General features: G+C 41.1%; 1 protein-coding gene across 1 annotated transcript; it reads right to left on the reverse strand.

Moving 5' to 3' along the window:
• Positions 1–5,444: 5,444 nt before the first annotated feature.
• Positions 5,445–18,435, reverse strand: sytl3 (synaptotagmin-like 3). Its single transcript, XM_079526065.1, has 15 exons — positions 18,315–18,435; positions 17,805–18,020; positions 16,588–16,655; positions 16,023–16,074; positions 15,693–15,756; positions 15,362–15,437; positions 13,650–13,777; positions 13,059–13,172; positions 10,544–10,716; positions 9,910–10,012; positions 9,577–9,747; positions 8,587–8,695; positions 8,235–8,340; positions 7,274–7,488; positions 5,445–5,826 (listed from the first exon to the last, which is right to left on the reverse strand). The coding sequence occupies exons 1-15, from the start codon at positions 18,410–18,412 to the stop codon at positions 5,741–5,743; spliced, it is 1,779 nt and encodes a 592-aa protein (XP_079382191.1). The 5' UTR covers positions 18,413–18,435; the 3' UTR covers positions 5,445–5,740.
• Positions 18,436–20,179: the final 1,744 nt, after the last annotated feature.

A 20,179-nucleotide genomic window follows, 5' to 3' on the forward strand; every position in this document is an offset into this window, starting at 1 on the left:
ATATAGTGCTTTTAAATTTGCGAAATTCAGAACGGGGGTCAATGGCAGATTTTGGCAAGTAAAGATTTGAGTGGGGTTTGAAAAATAAAATAACAGGAGATTTGTCTATTGTTTCTTTTGCTGTTGTTTATCTCTAGACGTTTGAATGTTTATGAACCACAATGGAAACCACTCCCTGGCTCTTCTGTCATTATCTATTCGGCCTTTTAAGAACAGCATGCACAGTGGCTCACTGGGTACAGAGCCTGGCCTGGGAATCAGGAGGCTGCAGGTTCAAGTCCTGGCTCCGACATAGTGTCTCAAAATCATGAAAATATGACATAATATATTATGCCGTCCCAAACCATGGACTATAGTATGTCGTTTTTTCATGATTTTCATCTTTTTTTCAAATCCTCCAAAATCATGAAAAACGACATGCTATAGTATGCCGTCCGAAGCCATGAACTATAGTATGTAGTTTTTTCATGATTTTCATCTTTTTTTCAAATAGTCCTAAATCACGGAAAACGACATGCTATAGTATGCCGTCCGAAAAAAATTATAACTTTGGCATGCTACTAGTCCTACATACTTACACCTAGAATCCCCATTCAAACCTATTTAGGTTCATCTTACGGTGGACATGTTTGCCTGAAAAGGAATCTTTGAAATGTTTCATAGTTTTAGAAATATAGTGCTTTAAATTTGAGAAATGTATAATGGCAGATAGTGGCAGTCAAAAAATCATTCACCTAGAAACTCCATTCACACTTTTTATAATTCAGCTTTCTGTGGAGACACATGCTGGAACTTTTTACTTTGAAATGTTTTGTAGTTTCTGAGTTATTTAAGTTAAACGCCCAACGCATTCCCAATGGCAATAGCACAAACTTTGGCATGCTACTAGTCCCACATACTTACACCTAGAAACCCCATTCAAACCTATTTAGGTTCATCTTACGGTGGACATGTTTGCCTGAAAAGGAATCTTTGAAATGTTTCATCGTTTTAGAAATATAGTGCTTTTAAATTTGAGAAATTCAGAATGGGGGTCAATGGCAGATTTTGGCAAGTAAAGATTTGAGTGGGGTTTGAACCCACAATCTCCAGACCATGCAGCCAGTGTGCTAAGTCAATGATCTACTTGCTACCTGCCACAACACAGTCTGTTGTTCCCTTTGAGTACAACATTGATACAAAAATAAAATACAAAAAATAAAATAACAGGAGATTTGTCTATTGTTTCTTTTGCTGTTGTTTATCTCTAGACGTTCGAATGTTAATGAACCACAATGGAAACAAGTCTCTGGCTCTTCTGTCATTATCTATTCGGCATTTTAAGAACAGCATGCACAGTGGCTCACTGGGTACAGAGCCTGCCTGGTAATCAGGAGGCTGCAGGTTCAAGTCCTGGCTCTGACATAGTGTCCCAAAATCATGAAAATATGACAAAATATATTATGCCGTCCCAAACCATGGACTATAGTATGTCGTTTTTTCATGATTTTCATCTTTTTTTCAAATCCTCCAAAATCATGAAAAACGACATGCTATAGTATGCCGTCCGAAGCCATGAACTATAGTATGTCGTTTTTTCATGATTTTCATATTTTTTTCAAATAGTCCTAAATCACAAAAAACGACATGCTATAGTATGCCGTCCGAAAAAAATTATAACTTTGGCATGCTACTAGTCCTACATACTTACACCTAGAATCCCCATTCAAACCTATTTAGGTTCATCTTACGGTGGACATGTTTGCCTGAAAAGGAATCTTTGAAATGTTTCATAGTTTTAGAAATATAGTGCATTAAATTTGAGAAATGTATAATGGCAGATAGTGGCAGTCAAAAAATCATTCACCTAGAAACTCCATTCACACTTTTTATAATTCAGCTTTCTGTGGAGACACATGCTGGAACTTTTTACTTTGAAATGTTTTGTAGTTTCTGAGTTATTTAAGTTAAACGCCCAACGCATTCCCAATGGCAATAGCACAAACTTTGGCATGCTACTAGTCCCACATACTTACACCTAGAAACCCCATTCAAACCTATTTAGGTTCATCTTACGGTGGACATGTTTGCCTGAAAAGGAATCTTTGAAATGTTTCATCGTTTTAGAAATATAGTGCTTTTAAATTTGAGAAATTCAGAATGGGGGTCAATGGCAGATTTTGGCAAGTAAAGATTTGAGTGGGGTTTGAACCCACAATCTCCAGACCATGCAGCCAGTGTGCTAAGTCAATGTTCTACTTGCTACCTGCCACAACACAGTCTGTTGTTCCCTTTGAGTACAACATTGATACAAAAATAAAATACAACAAATAAAATAACAGGAGATTTGTCTATTGTTTCTTTTGCTGTTGTTTATCTCTAGACGTTCGAATGTTAATGAACCACAATGGAAACAAGTCTCTGGCTCTTCTGTCATTATCTATTCGGCATTTTAAGAACAGCATGCACAGTGGCTCACTGGGTACAGAGCCTGCCTGGTAATCAGGAGGCTGCAGGTTCAAGTCCTGGCTCTGACATAGTGTCCCAAAATCATGAAAATATGACAAAATATATTATGCCGTCCCAAAGCATGTTGTTTTTTCATGATTTTCATCTTTTTTTCAAATCCTCCAAAATCATGAAAAACGACATGCTATAGTATGCCGTCCGAAAAAAAATTATAACTTTGGCATGCTACTAGTCCTACATACTTACACCTAGAATCCCCATTCAAAACTATTTAGGTTCATCTTACGGTGGACATGTTTGCCTGAAAAGGAAAATTTGAAATGTTTCATAGTTTTAGAAATATAGTGCTTTAAATTTGAGAAATTTATAATGGCAGATAGTGGCACGTCAAAAAAGCACTAAGTGAACATGCAGGTCCTTATCCCTTATGCCTATTTTTGTATTTTGAAAAACATTTTAAAATGGTCAAAATAGCCTATCCAGGCCTATTCTATAGCATTTCCGAAAGACATTGTTTTTCTATACTGCAATCTAAAACAATCTACAATCAATTGCAGACAGGTGCACTCTTATGGCGGTTTTGAAGGACGATATTGTAGGTATAGTCACACTGTTTGATGTCTGGTGGTACAGTAGGGCGTTCCATTGATTGATTTTTTTTAATGGGTTCAAACGAAAGCACAAGTCAATACAAAAACTGTTACTTTGAAGACGAAACCATGAAAAGCAGTAAGACTCAGGGTCCTCCATTTTCAATTCATCAGAACATTTGAAGATGTGCACACACACACACACACACACACACACACACACACACACACACACACACACACACACACACACACACACACACACACACACACACACACACACACACACACACACACACACACACACACACACACACACACACACACACACACACACACACACACACACACACACACACACACACACACACACACACACACACCTGATTTTGATCAATTACTGAATGTCAAGTCTCCAATGTTATGACACAGATTTCCTATGACACTATGGAACATAGTTCCTTCTTTAATATTTCAACATGAAATTTCACAAAAAATAAAAATATTAATCAAATAATAAAAAACAGATATTATGGGGGGGGCAAAAATCGGTGAAAATGTTGGGTATTAATTAAAAAATATTCCTTAAAGGGGCATTCCACTCATTTTCAACATTTTACAGTCATTAATATACCATAGAGCTGTTGTGTGGAAATAATTAAAAAAAAGTCCCCCCATTCTGTGTTTCCTAGAACTGTAATTATGAAAAAAAACGACCTCTAGTTCTAGGAAACACAGAATGGGGGGACTTTTTCATTATTTCCACACAACATCTATGGTATATTAATGACATAGTAAAATGTTGAAAATGAGTGGAATGCCCCTTTAAAAACAAAAATAATGGAGCTGGGAACATTTTCTTTGGTCCACCTATTCCTGGGACATGTGATAATGGTCCAGTGAAACAGACATAAAAGCCTAACAACAAAACAAGAAAATGGATCATAAATACCAGGTCCAGTTATCACTTAAACCAGACTTAGTAAACTAGAGTTGTATCTGTATTTTGACAGCTTTGTTGTCTACTCTACACCACAACTCTTTGCTCAAAAGACTACAAGGTCACAAAGAAAAGCTTTCAGAAAGCTTTTAGATGAAAAGCGAGCATGACATCGCAGCGCAACACTGTGTGAGTTTGTAGATCGGCAATTTTGGGCTAACGTTCCCCCCAGAATATGGATGCTGGGGTTCAAGTGGTTTTGTAGCCTGGATTACAGACTACAGATTGAACAAAATGACAAAATAATGTTTTCTTGAAAAATAAAAATAAAATAAAGTTACTTAATTTAAAACAAAAGTTACATAATACAACTTTGTAAAGTAAAAAAAAAAAGAATATCTGAGTGCGTCTACCACTGGAGATTAAACATAGCACACACCAAACATAATACCGTTTAATAATAGAAAATAAATAAATAAAATAATTACAGACAATAATTATCCCAACAGGAAGAAGTATGCAAATACATCAGTCTTACCATATAATTGCCCCCCAAATAGTCATAGGCCTACTGTACTGTCTTCAATAGTCATAGGCCTACTGTACTGTCTTCAAAATCAAATAGTCATAGGCCTACTGTACTGTCTTCAAAATCAAATAGTCATAGGCCTACTGTACTGTCTTCGAAATCAAATAGTCATAGGCCTACTGTACTGTCTTCAAAATCAAATAGTCATAGGCCTACTGTACTGTCTTCAAAATCAAATAGTCATAGGCCTACTGTACTGTCTTCAAAATCAAATAGTCATAGGCCTACTGTACTGTCTTCAAAATCAAATAGTCATAGGCCTACTGTACTGTCTTCAAAATCAAATAGTCATAGGCCTACTGTACTGTCTTCAAAATCAAGAAACAGTGTGCTGTGCCGTATACAAAACTGTCACTACCACATGGTAAAACAAAGTTAAACTACTGTAGGCCTACACAACAGTATATCATACAACAATGTCACTACCACATCGTAAAACAAAGTTAAACTACTGTAGGCCTACACAACAGTATATCATACAACAATGTCACTACCACATCGTAAAACAAAGTTAAACTACTGTAGGCCTACACAACAGTATATCATACAAAAATGTCAAAGAAGAGTGTAACTTTCAGGTCTGCACACACAAATATTATAGTTGTTGACGGATTGGAAAACTATTCTGGGAGTGACTTCCTTGCCTTACGCCAGGGCTCCACCGGGCGCGTTGCGTCTCCGTCGCGTGCGTCAAAAAACGCACCGGTTCAATTTTAATGCACGCGTCGCGTCTCCGTCAACGCAATGCAACGCGGGCAGTGGAGCCACCCTTCATTGATTAAAAACGGAACATTCCCTGACGCTGACGGAGACGCGACGCTGACGCGCCCGGTGGAGCCCTGGTGTTACTGGCAGCATGCACAAAAAGACTGGCACTCATTCGTCGAGTGGTCAAGCAAGATCAGGTCGAGAATCACGCAATAATACACACGCAAGAGAAAGATATCGACGATAAATTGATACATTCTTGCAAATAAAATAAAGATTACAACTTGATGACATAAATCTGGCAAAACTTAAATTATTTCAATTAGAACTATAAATAGTGAAAAGCTGGGCTGTAGGTTGAGCAATATCCTGTCAGCCAGTGTAAACAAAGCGTGGTAAAGTGCCGAGTCCCGTGTGTTGTCCAGATCTTATCTGTTCAGGGAAGGCAGGTGCCATCAGAGCAGCCTAGCTGGTGTTGACATTGGCATGGATTGGCAGACTGAGGTCATGCCACTTGTTTGGCAGATGCAGCACTGTATGCCATGGTGAACCTGTGTGGAGTAGAGAAGAGTGTTGATCATCAATCTTTTGAATTTCAAAGAGTAATATGCATTACTCCACGGACCCCCGTTTGATACTGATTTGTATCACTGGGACCGGACTGTCAGTGTTATCGAACTCTGAGGGCAGTATTATACGTGTCTTAAGTACCAGGTCTTATGACTTAACTTAAGACCTGGAGGCGTGGTCAATGCTGTTTGGCCACTCAGAATAGCCAAATGGCATTGATCACGCCTCCAGGTCTTAAGTTAAGTAATAAGACCTGGTACTTAAGACACGCATAATACTGCCCTGAGAGTGTACAAGAGAAACCAAATGGTCCCCCTCGTACACTCTCAGAGTTACAGCCGTATAAGGGTCCATTTGGGCTCCTGGTGAACCACAGCGTGGGAGAGCAGAGGGGTTGACAGATAATGGGCCCTATTATGCATGTCTTAAGTACCAGGTCTTAAGTTATTACTTAACTTAAGACCTGGAGGCGTGATCAATGCCATTTGGCTATTCTGAGTGGCCAAACAGCATTGACCACGCCTCCAGGTCTTAAGTTAAGTCATAAGACCTGGTATTTAAGACACGCATAATAGGGCCCACAAATGAGTTTGAGTGACATCACCTCTCCTTTCCTCACAAACATGTTTTTTTCATAATGGCGGTGAAATCGGAGACTGAGCATGTCTTTCACACGCTACTTAAGACACGCAAGACAAGAGAGGCTTTATTGTGAAAGAGGGGTATGCACTGCGCGAATGAGTGCCCCTAATTTCCTGTGATGGCCGTGGCCCAGTGTAATGGGAGCAATCCAGGACTCTTCTTTTGATACACACACTCACCCCTTCTGGTCATTCATTTTTATATCTTTTATCCCTGCCTCTCGGCTGACTGAATTCAACACGTGTATATCCTTTTTGGGGAATGTAGACTGTCTCAGTGATATTTGTTTGTTTGAATCACAATTTAACCCTTTAAATTAAAGATTTAACATCTACTGTAACTATAAATGCACCAAGTTTCTGTGTGCGTGTAATCCACGTAACGCGAGAACCGTTCGCCCCACCGACTTCATATTCGACACACGCGTTCCACACCACCGCAGGGGTGTACGTGCCAGGTGTCGAGTCGGTCGGACGCACGGTTATCCAGAACCGCCACAAAAAGACCTCTGCCCGGGCTCTAAGGGGAGGACGATTATCGTGGTAACAAAAATCCCATACCGCCCCAGCCCTTAGCATCCAGTCCAGCCCTGGGTCCACACCAAGGGTTCTGTGAAATTCAGGGTGTTATGAACCACTCATCTTCTGACCATAATTGGATCTGAGGGAGCCACACTTCCAAGGAAACAAGATACGTTGACTGTAAGCAAGGAAGCTCTATTCCTAATTCCAAGTGTCAAACATAAACCATTACATAAGCAGAGGAAAGGGAAGTAGCCGGTCTTACCCGTGGCCATAGAGACCCCTCCCAGGCACCGGTGGTCCGAGTGGCCAGAGGAGGAAGAGGCGTGGCCCCACAGGTCCAGAGCTAGAGAACAGTCCAGGAGCTCAGCACCACAGATGCTGTCAAACACTAGCTGTTGGGACCAGTCAGAAACGGCCTTCCCTTTCAGAGTAGGGGTCTTCTGTACCACCTCTCTGCCCCCTGAGAGAGTCAGACACCTAAACAAAAAAACAAAAAAACAAGTCAAGTCAAATCAAATGCATTTTATATAGCATATAGTCCTCAACAGGGGCGGTACAGCCACAAAGAGTCCTCCTGGTCAGTGTCATGGTTAGTATCAGGGTCAGTATCATGGTCAGTATCATGGTCAGTATCATGGTCATCATGTCAGTGTCATGTCAGTATCATGGTCAGTATCATGGTCATCATGTCAGTGTCATGGTCAGTATCGTGGTCAGTGTCATATCAGTATCGTGGTCAGTGTCATATCAGTATCGTGGTCAGTGTCATATCAGTATCATGGTCAGTGTCATGGTCAGTATTGTGGTTAGTGTCATGTCAGTATTCATGTCAGTATAAGGTTAGAATCATGCCAATATCATGGTCAGTATCATGACAGGGCCATAAATCACTAATCTACAAGCTAATTTGTCACAGAGCGACACGTTTCGAGCTTGTACTGTAGGCCGGGTATATAAGGTTGAAAGTTGTTAAATACTCACTAGAAATGCATTAATTTCACACACACACACACACACACACACACACACACACACACACACACACACACACACACACACACACACACACACACACACACACACACACACACACACACACACACACACACACACACACACACACACACACACGTACGTACACACACACGTACACACACACACACACACACACACACACACACACACACACACACACACACACACACACACACACACACACGTACCCTTTCACATAGATGCCCTGTCTAGTGTTTGCTTTAAAGGGAAGGTGTTTGGCTCCTTTGATAAGGACCGTCAGTTGACCGCTATCACAAGGCCCAGTGTCAACCCCTGTAAACAGTAAGACAACGTTATTGTTCTATTTTACACAGACAAAGAGTTCTGATCAAATAACAATGCCAAGTTGACCTACTTTGAACATATTTGTCCTTGTCCGTCTTCTTATAAAATCTTGTTTTTGATGCATGCTTTTATCTGATTATATCACTCTAATGTTCTTTTTACAAGGACTAGTGAGATGATGTATTTTTTAAATCAAATGTTGTTATTATCATTATCAGTGGTAGGCCTACTAACCATGGCTTCGAGAGACTGAGGAGGTCCGTCCCAAGAAACTGAACTTGATCCTGAGCAGCATTTCTCCTCTGTTGTGCTCTACAGCTCCATCTTCTGGACATTCAGGCTGCTGACAGACACAGGAACACCAGCAGTGGTAAAGTATCCCATTTACCACATTGTTGAAGTAAAAGTCCTGCATTCAAAATGTTATTCGACTGATTCGAGTACAAGTAAACAACTATTGGCATAAAAATATAATTGCAGTAGCACTATACAACTACTCAATATGCAGATCTCATATTGAGTTATGGCTGGTGAAGGAGGGGTTGATTTGAATTACTTTTTGCTGCTGCCAGATAACCCATACATAATGACACCATCATCATATAAGAGTTCATATATGCTTGTAGTGTACTAATAATCAAAATCTGCAAAGACAAATTGTAAAACTACAACATTTGCTTCTGAGATGTAGTGGAGTAGAAGTAGGCCTAGGAAGAAGGGAAAGATGGAAATAGTAATAGAAGTAATAGAAGATGACAGAATTATAATGTCACATTTTCCTACATTTTTAGTATGTTATATAGTCGAGCACACCTAACTAGTGCTGCACCATTCTTGCTCAAATGTGAATCTCGAGTATTTGTGCAGCACTACACCCAACAGAATCAGAATCCATTGACAAATCTTGTCTATCAATTATTCAGGGTTTCAACCAAACCTATAACTATCTAGTATTGGAGTCAGTGCAAGCAGACCACTAGGGGGCGAGCCCAACTCATTTGGGCCATATACCCAAGTAACAACATCATACCAAAAATCATGTTTCTATATTGCAGTATTGATACTTTTTCTCAAGTAAAACATTGAGTACACTGCTCTCTATAGATTAGAGCAGTGTTCACATGGCATGAGATGAGAGCATATATAAGAGCAGTGCTCACAGTGTTCACATGGCATGAGAGCATATATAAGAGCAGTGCTCACAGTGTTCACACAAAGCTATACCTCTGGACACAGCGGGTACCACATAGAACCCTGTGGAGCCGCTTCCTCCGACCTCCAGTGCTCCAGCGAGATCAGGACTTGTCCCAGAAGCACCTTCCTTTTCAGAGTGCCTGAGTGCCACACGGAGGCCTGCAGGGTCCTTTCATACAGCAGGGGGCGCTCTATGTGATACTGTTGAAAGCCACATGGGGGAATGAAATGGAACGAGAGCTGATGGGCAATGAAGTCACGGCTCAGTGATAAAAGACAGACATGAGACATTCCTGCTGTGCGTATCATGTCGTAGCTCAAATCAATATTTGCTGATTGAGTGAAAGCAGTGCTTGCGTTTACCTGTAATGTTTCATTATAAACCGGGTCAGTAGTGTTCCTCTTGATGCTGGTCTTCAGCTTGCCACTCTGAGCCTTATCTGGCAGCAAGTAAATCTTGACATATCTACACAATGATTCAGAGATTGAGGAAGTTACACTGAATTGAATACACAGAGACCACAATGGAAACAAGCCCTTAAGGCGTTTCCTTTTAGCATTATATTATTGCATTGTAAGTTTTTGACAACCTAATGTATGAATTATTTGTTTTTGATGACAATATATTTTGACATTTGATGACATAGTCGTACAGTACACTTGTATTGCCTACCAGACTTATTATGTGCAAGAGGTTAGCCGTCCGTCCGTCCGTCCGTCCGTCCGTGTGTGCGGCTAATCTCACAAACTGCCGGACTGATCATTGCCAAACTGTCTGCATGCTGCCTGTAGGCCAACTTTTCTTTTTAATAAATCAGTGCAGTTGAACACCCTTTTGTGTGTGTATTTTACAATGAAAAGTATTAAAAAGCGCTTCTGACTAAACCTCCTATATTGGATCCTCAAACTGACGGTCAAAACCACCTAACTCTAACTTTGGAGGTAGTCGTTTTGTCCATCATTGGTTCGAATGACAAAGTACTACAACACTACTCACGGGTGACACTTCCTCCTCTTGACGTCTCCATGGGAGAGGTTCCTACAGCCGCCCACCGTCACCTCCAGACAGGAGCTGTTGGAGTTGTAGAGCAGCAGCAGCTCCAGGTCTCCTGACACACGGCGAGTCTCTGTGTACAGACCACATTCTGTACTGATGCTGCTGGTGCTGCCCTGCAGAGCAACAACACACAGACACGATGCTTCACAGCTCTCCTGTTTTAAAACACACTGCTTCACATAATCTCCTGGTTTAATATCTACTAGAACAAAACACACTACGTCTCTATTGTCATGTATTAGAATTGATTATAAAAACATTATATGACATGATACTGACCATGTTACTAACATGCTACTGACTGATACTAATGTAAGAATCACAATTCTTATTATCTACGATTCAGAATCGATTCACAATGTTCTCTCCATTTTACTACTATAATAAAACTCACTGCTTCTCATCTGCTTCTCATCTCTTGTTTTAAATTCAACAAATGGCATAAGTATACTATTTATAGAGAGAGTGGGGATTTTGAACAAATGATCATCTAGAATACCGCTATGTCTTTGAGCCAGGCATAGCATAGTGGTAGAAAAAACAGTAATAATGCATAGTGGTGTTTGAACAGATGACCTTGATGGGGCTTGAACCTATTAACATGCTGAGCCACACTGCATGCTGTTCCATCACAGTGTGAAAGAGGCTGTGTGAACGTCTCTTCCACTACTAATATTTAGTAGAATACACACGTATACAGTATGTGTATGTCATCTACTGTATATACTATTTTGATGACCAGGCTTGAGCCTTTAATTCAAGTGGTGAACACACTAGGTATTAAAGCCATGCTATAGTAGGCTGTCCCCAGAGTTCCCTGAGAAGTTGGCTTTCTAAATAAATTTTAAGTTCAAGTACAGAGGAACTGAAAGCGAGGGAAGCGTTTCAAGTTTCCGTGTGTAGGACATTAGCTTTCTAAATGTACTGTAGTCAGTGGCGGGCCGTGCCGAAATGAACTACGCCTTCAACACGCTTTTCTTGAAGTCCTTCCTTCTCGAAAAATGCTTTGACTGTAAATCCACCACTAAATCTGTTTCTTCTCCTCCTTCAGCCGTTTTCCGCGTTTGTTTGTGAGTTAAATCTATTTAGCTCCTCAATCAACCCACATATGGGAACTCGCGCAGAAAGTTTGAAAGACCCAGTTCTCTTTTCTCATTTGACAATAGTTCCCCCCAGCGATGGGATCCAAGCAAGACGTTAACGTCACCAAAGGCCAGCTAGCTGGCGCTGGAACTTGAAAGAAACGCCCAGCAGGGCAAACTGGAAATCTGATTGGCTAAGGAACCTGTCAATCTCTATATTGCTCCCATTCATTTCAACGGCAAGGGGATTCACTGGAGTTTCTGCAGGCCTCCCGGTAGAGAATTTTACCCGGAGACAACACAAGGAAATAATCTCATTGGTTAAAAAAAACCAAGGGCTGTTGTACCTGCACAGAATGGAAGCAGAGCATCCAGCCTGTCTGAGTGAGAAACATAATTTATTTTAATAAATATAATATTATATATAATATTATAGATAATATAATATTTGTTAAAAAGAAAAACTTATTATAAAATATAAATTTCTGCATCAGGCAAGTGGGCCAGCAGAGAAGGCCTTGCTGGCCCTGACGGCACACCACTGACTGTAGTTAATGTCAGAGTAATGAGGCTTGAACTTGCAATCTTAGCATTGGCCAAGTGCTAAACACAGCTGCCAGCTACATCTCTACACCATCTTTCCTCTGGGAACTGGCTCTGATCTCACATTTATCGTGGGAGGGTTTGAACTCACAGCCTGAAAGTCTTGAGCCACTGATCTTTGAAACAACATCTGCTTGTTCTCTAAGAGGTTTTCAATTTCAAGGAGAAATTAACTGACTCAACAAATGGGGACTGTCCTGCGGTGGTGCAACCACTCCTATAGACAGCTGTGTGTGTGGCTGTGTCCCTGCCCCTGGGTCCCTGGGTCTGTCCCTGTGTCCGAGCACGAAAATAGCGTTATAGCGTCTGTTCATGCTATAACGTCACTGTTGTCACTGTTGCACAGCCTAACACACAGACACAGACACACACAGGCCACGAAGGAGGGCGTGTACAGTACAGTACAGTACAGTACAGTACAGTACAGTACAGTACAGTACAGTACAGTACAGTACAGTACAGTACAGTACCACTCACTTCAGACGGGTCTGACTTTTGTGCTTATAGTAATACATTAAGTGTAGAGTGTAGACGGTACTGTATGACTGGTACGAGTCCAACTCCCTTCAGTTTGCCAGAACATTTGGATTAAGAATGGAGGATAAAACCATATATTAATCTGCAATATTTTGCTTTTCGTTCCAACTTTCACATTTATATAGGTATAGGTATAGTGTTTTCTATCATCATTGATAGGATCACAGGATGCTGCTTGTACACAGGTGTTTCCTTTCATGTTTCTGTGTTCATCAGAGAATTAATGTACTCACTCTCTTCCCTCCGGAGTAAACTTCAACTTCATCTTCCATCCCGGTAGAGGAGCCTGACTGGTCACTGTCCTTGTTTCTCCTGAACAGATTGGGGAGACTGGGGACTTTGGTTAGCTGACAGGAAAGAGAGAGGGAAAGAAGTGAACCCTCGATTAGTAGAAAGCTCTAGATTAACCACTTGAACTCCAGCATCCATATTCTGGGGGGAACATCTCCAAATGATCCAGAAAGCATTGGTCTTCAACCAGCCCAAAATTTCACATGTCTCCCTCCTTCTCCGCTCCCTCTAGTCCATTGGCTCCCGGTTACTTCCCACACAAAGTAAAAAACACTGATGTTGGCCTACAAAGCATGTCTTCACTACACATCCTTGCTTACTGCAAAATGCCTAAATTGTAAATGGTACATTGATACATTTGTTAAAGAAGAGGTCATCAAATTATTGGCTTAATAGAAAATAAATCTCCATGAATTCAAGGCTTCATGAAGTGTGTAATTGATAGAAAATGTGTCTAATGTATACTAAATGTGTCATTCTTTGGGTGAACTACTCCTTTAATATCACTTATCAGGGATGTGTGTAGTACACACTTTGATAGATTTGATGATGTCACTGTCCGAGCGGCTCTGACGGCCGGTACGGTTGGATTCTGTCCAGGTGCCGTCCACCGTCAGCAGACCCAGGTCTCCTCTCACGTCGTTCTGGGACTTGGAAACCTCTGCATTTAGAAACGATAAAGAACACTGTAAGAGCCATTTGAGCCATGCATCTATTCTGTGCTGTCATTGAAGGACTTGTCAATCAAGGCCTTGGTTACCATGGTTACAGGGATGGGTATTTAACCCTGGCCCTAATCAGGTGCAGGTGTTGCTGACATGCAGAGGCAAAGTTTTTAGACGGTGTTTGGAGGACTCATGTCTACTGGTATATTCTTCTGACTTATGTTTATTATGTAAAAGTATGGGCTTTGGCAGTCAATAAAAATACTTCTTCAACTGAATGGACACTTTGACAGCATGTTCTTGAGCACACGTCGTAACTTCAATCCTGGCTGTTGGCAACCAGTAACGCCTAATAATGGGTTTTAGGTGCTACAAACACTTTATCCCAGAGCTTGTAGATCCGCTACTTTTGTTTATTTGTTTTTATTACATTTTTTTTAATCCTGAAATGTAAAGATTTTGGACATTATATGATGTTTCCACCCGACAGAGACAATTTGTATGCCCTAATAAGATGAGCAATGATTGTCTTGATTGAAACAATTATAAGGGGGAAGTTTACTGGAGCTTTTAGAACGATAAGTACAGTCGGTAACTATACTTGTAAAGCACAACATGATGTGTGCTGATGACTCCTCAAAGATTGTCATCGATGATGATCAGTCTGTTAACGTCATTTCCTTTGCGTGTCTGAGAGAGCTTATCGAACCTGGGAGAGCATATTATGACTGATAGCATCCAGAGGAAATGCAGCGCTGTGCTTCCACTGTGATGCGTTCACTCCTATCCGTCCATCAGATTAACCTACAACCCTAGCAAGATCCTGAGTGTCCATTTGACCCAGTGGTTTTCAACCCTTTTCATATCACCGTCAATTATTTATTCAGCATTTGAGCTACGGACCACCAGATGACATTTAGCCTCTCAGACCCAAAACTTTTAATATTTCGTTGGATATGGTTTTGTCCACAATTGCATGCTGTATTGATGTGGTACCATAGGAGAGATAACAGGCAAACATTGAAAATTACTGCATTCTCTAATTGTGTATGTAGACTTCTTGTAAATTAAACATATAAAATACATTTCCAGGTTGGGATACCAATTTTATCGAATCAAGAGAGAGAACACATACAGGATAAAATAAAATAAAATAAAAGTGAGATTAAATTATTGGAAATGATGAAACAAAATTGTAACTGGAACACTATACCATTGAGTTAAATCTTTGTGGGTGTCTCTCTCCTGATTGGATAAAATTGGTATCCTGACCTGGAAATGTATTTTCTGTGTAGGCCTATACTACTACTAAAGAGCAGGAGAGGTAGGGAGACCTCTGTTATTAAGAGTCTATACCAAGGATTACTATCAGAATACAGAGCCTCAACATTTGAACCAAACAGTACAAAAACATATGACTTAAAGCCCCTTTAACTCATAGAGTGTTTATATGTAACCAAATGGACCCATGCATGAGGGACCATTTGGTTAAATTAACCCTTTACTGTATACTGTATCATCACCTGGAAGAAGTGACTAGTTTCTATTCAAGTACTCAGTCCTTCATCTATCACACTTACTTTTAATATGACTAGTGACGAATGACACCATCAGGTCCTCCATAGACTTGGTAAAAGGTTTTGAGTTTTTTAAGTCCTGTAAATAAAGACATGGTGTTTAAGGCAACAGCACGCAAGTTGTTGTTGAATAAAGTCCAATTTACTGTATGTCTTAGGACGGAGTCACATGCACACAGAAAACAGACCAGGTTGTGGATTGGCTGTTTTAGCTGTGCTACTCCGCCAAGCATAAATCCGGCAAAATGGTAGAATTGAGTCCAAGTAAAATATGAATTAATACAGTTTACTACTAATAAATAAAGTTTACTACTACTACTAAGTAAAATATTACCCAAGATCTGCCGAAGGTTGTGCAGTCAAAAGGAGGAGTTGGTGGAACAACAGATATTTTTTGGCTGTACAATAGGGAAAAAATATGTATTTATAAATAGGTCATTTTATGATTGAATACACTACAAACCCCAATAACCAATGAAAGATATACAGTATTCATTATTAGTTATAGCTTGATTAATTATTGAATACTTTATAATTCAGAAATGTAAACAGCACAGGTACATTAAAGCATTTAGGCTAAAAGGATAACACAACAAAGTCCTGGGGACCACAATCCATGGTGGTCCTAAAAACTACATTATTCAACATTATTCGATGATCTTACCTGGGCTTCCGGTATGACTTTAATATTTTCTCTCCAACTGTCTCGTGTCTGTCTGTAAACAATATAAATATGATGACTCAGCAAACATTGCACTTGGTTTATTTTTATTTTTAAAGGGGATTTTATAACAAGTAAATTTAGGTCCAAAACTATGCCAGGCAGCATCCATTTTTGGTAATGGCAACAGCCCCTAATTTTCAATTTCAAAACAATTTGGGGACATGATTCAACAGTTTAAACGTATCCACCTAGTTTGATGATATTTTGGCAAAAAGTTGTGGAATACAATAGGCATTGACCGCATAAAATTAAGCCATTAGGCCTACTTGGTAGCTTCCACTGCCTTCAAGACTTTGCTATCCGCTGGTAATGATGTATAATTCAATTAAAGTAGTGTACACTACATAACCCTATACTGTACATACAAATAGACAAAAAAGGGGAATCATACATACAACAATCTATGTAGATGTAATGTTACTCTATCTAGGGAATATGAATAATGACAGTAAACAAACAGACATCTTGACATGCATGCATGCAGCCACAACAGTAAACTACTAACCTGTGCCAGCTGGAAATTTCTTTGCTTGTTCATCTAGAAACCATTGTCCAGACCTGATCTTAACGTCCCTAGAAGAGACAAGCATGGCAACCATGAGCCAGAAACCAGTGGTTTTGTTAAAACTAAACAAATAGTCTATTAGACAGACACAGAATATGCAGCAATAATAGTGTTTGCATGGCCATGTAATATGTTACTCTAGTTACAGCATTAGAAATGGTTATTTTCTGTCTCTAGTAGTCTCCCTCGCGCATGTTTTATGAATCCCACCACAGCTCAAGGATAGATCTGTCTGATTGGCTCCTGGGCAAGTATAGTTTTACTGAGGTTATAACCTAACCCTAGGGTTAGGGTTAAGATTAGATTTAGGTATAGTTTTACTGATGTTAGGGTTAGGGTTAAGATTAGATTTAGGTATAGTTTTACTGATGTTAGGGTTAGGGTTAAGATTAGATTTAGGCATAGTTTTACTGATGTTAGGGTTAAGATTAGATTTAGGTATAGTTTTACTGAGGTTAGGGTTAGGGTTCAATCTACACATAAATCTGAACATAAAATTCCTCAGTACAGCATGAAAGGTGGGTACATTACTAGTTACAAACATCTCACTTGCACTGGTCCATCTTGGGAGTTTCAAAAAGATTCTAAAAGCATCATTATATGCCACCTGAAGTTTTTTAATTTTTGCACTGCTAAAACGGCACCACAAGTGAGCCGTGTATAGTGGAGTGCAATATGTTTTAAAAAGTGCTATTTTCACGTTGTCTGTACACATGTGAAACTTCCGTGCCAGCATATTGGCTTGGCCATATCATTTACAGCACTGACGCTGCACATCATCATCGTCACAGAAATCATCCCTGATAATGTGCCCCAGGTATTTAAACTTATTTACTACCTCTAATACCTCACCTGCCAAAGAGAAAGAGGGAAAGGTGAGCTTCTGGTCGTCCTTTGTTTTACACATCATAACGACACTCATTTAGAGTTAAACTTTATGTAAAATAAAAGGCCATACTTGGTACAGACCCGTAATAGCTGCTGTAGGCCAGCTATTACGGGTTAGGGTTAAGATTCGATTTAGGTATAGTTTTACTGAGGTTAGGTTTAGGTGCTCAAGTAAAGTACAAATACCTCAAAGTTGTACTCAAGTACAAAGTTGTACTCAAGTACAGTACAGTACTTGAGTAAATGTACTTTCCAAACGTATCTCTTACCTGTAGGCGTGGCAGACGGTGCACTTCCAGTCCGCGGTGGACGCGCCCACGCGACACCTGCTGCAGATGCGGTGGCTGCAGCCGCGACACACCGCGCCACAGTTCCACAGCTTCCCCAGCGGCCTCTGGCAGCGAGCGCACGTCCTCTCACTGTACTGTCTGCTGAAGCTCTTGGCTCCTTTCCTCCTGATCTCCATCAGCTCATATCGGAGTCTCCTGGGATGAGGGTGGAAGAGGGAATAACGCATTGTAGAACCATTACTACGCCTCACTCAGCACGCACGCACGCACGCACTTTCAGTTCACGCATGTTGCATTATCAGTGTGGATAAATTCTTAGATATCGCTGCACATGCGGCACTATACCTATACTGTACAGTACAGTACAGTACAGTACAGTACAGTACAGTACAGTACAGTACAGTACAGTACAGTACAGTACAGTACAGTACAGTACAGTACAGTACACACCACTTCACGCCAGGGTATTGGTCAATAATAATTGCTCACCGTATCCTCTCCTCTTCAGCGGTGCGCAACAGTCGGTCTCTGTGAAGAACTTCCAGCACACTCTCTCTCTCCCGAGCCTGGAGGAGACTCAGATCCATCCTTAACAAACGCTCTCTCTCTCTCTCTCTCTGATCTTCCACTAATTGTCGTCCAACCTCTCTCCGTTTCGATGTTCCTCCCTCTTATGCTGACTGACTGACTGGATGATCAAAGGACAGTTCTCAGTCTTTAGATGTGTGGGTCCATGCTTTGTAGCCTGAGAACAAAGTGAAACAAAACAACAGAATTGGGTTATCTTTCAGAGGCATAGAGCTATAGTTGTCTGTGAGGCATCCCAGAAGACCGCTGTCCTCCCTGCCCTGCTGCTCTCGGACAGTCAGTCAGCATCACCTCTCTAACCCAAACATAAAGGCTGTGGTAAAGGCAGGGCAGTCTGGTCAACACTAACCTATTCTCAATAGCAAACTGAAAAGGTTGACTGCTGCAAGAAATGTCAAACGCCGCCAGCCAACCAGACAGATATACAATCAGCCAGTCAGTGTTGCCCTCACAGTAAACAGTAGCTATAGACCCATTGCAGCAGATAATCCACTGACCTTTGGAGCAAGCATGCAGCCACATTGCACTGTGGAGAGAGATCACCCAACCAGTTTGATGGACTATTGAGCAGGACTTGCTCTTTGGTGAGCAGTCTTATAAGGTTTGCACAAGCCCCCCCCCCCCCCCCCCCCCCCCCCCCCACCACAGTACACACACACACACACACACACACACACACACACCCTGCACACATCCTCTCCTATGCTACCGACACAGTGCTTTGTTCAGGGTTCTTAGTCATGCTTGGCCTGACCACAGGCAGCCCACATGGGGAGATCACCTCGTGTCGAGGGTCCGCCACATGCAGCTGTGATGATTCAGCAGGCAGGCCTGCTCTATAGTGCAGGCCTTCCATTATTATTCCATTAAAAACGACTGCTGTGTCTTTTTGTATTTTGAGCTAGGACCATTTTTTTTATCCATTTGAAAATAAATAAAATCATGACTTGAAGAGCCATTGAAATGGATAATCTGATCTTTAAAATTTGACAACTTGACATACTATCCTTTTAATCTGACCTGTTTGCCTTTGTTTTAAATGTGCGTGCGTGCGCACGGGGGGGGGGGGGGGGGGGGGGGGGGGGGGACTGGTACAGTAGGCTACATATCATGAGAGAGAGATTATAATGGATGGCTGGTTGTCAGCCTGTTAGGAGATAACATACAGTCCCTGCTATTATCCAGAGTTACCAGCCGGCCATTGAATACAATCAGTGTCACTTATGAGAAGGTCTGTGGCTCGCAGCGGGAACTGGGCCTCGTCTCGTTTCTCTTCTTTCCAGCAGACATCATGCCACAAGTCAAACATACAGTACCTATAACCACACACACACACACACACACACACACACACACACACACACACACACACACACACACACACACACACACACACACACACACACACACACACACACACACACACACACACACACACACACACACACACACACACACACACACACACACACACACACACACACACACACAGTATGTCATTGTGAAATATATGTGGTTTTGCTACATTTACATGCATAGGTATTAATGCTGTGACTTGCAGAGTCCTGAGTCATGCGACTCAGGTAGTGTGTGGGTACTATCATTTTATCATAATGAGCTGATATACAAGAAGTGACAGCGAGTCACACCAGTGCTATAGCAGTAAAGGATGACGTGCCTGGGTTAAGTGAATGTGAAATAAAAAAATTCAGTGTGACCTGCGTGAGAAATGACAATGTGTAATTTCCCACCCAGCAGTTCCAGGA

Source organism: Electrona antarctica (assembly GCF_951216825.1).
Source record: "Electrona antarctica genome assembly, chromosome: 17".
In the NCBI taxonomy this organism is placed as follows: domain Eukaryota; kingdom Metazoa; phylum Chordata; class Actinopteri; order Myctophiformes; family Myctophidae; genus Electrona; species Electrona antarctica.

Bases quoted from the DNA above. Each gene is read 5' to 3' on its own strand.
- sytl3 (XM_079526065.1), bottom strand. From the start codon at position 18,412: ATGGATCTGAGTCTCCTCCAGGCTCGGGAGAGAGAGAGTGTGCTGGAA. The intron at 16,075-16,587 runs GTTAGTAGTTTA...TATTGTTTACAG, and splicing joins GAAATTTCCAGCTGGCACAG to ACAGACACGAGACAGTTGGA. The intron at 13,778-15,361 runs GTAAGTGTGATA...TTCTAAATGCAG, and splicing joins CGTCACTAGTCATATTAAAA to AGGTTTCCAAGTCCCAGAAC.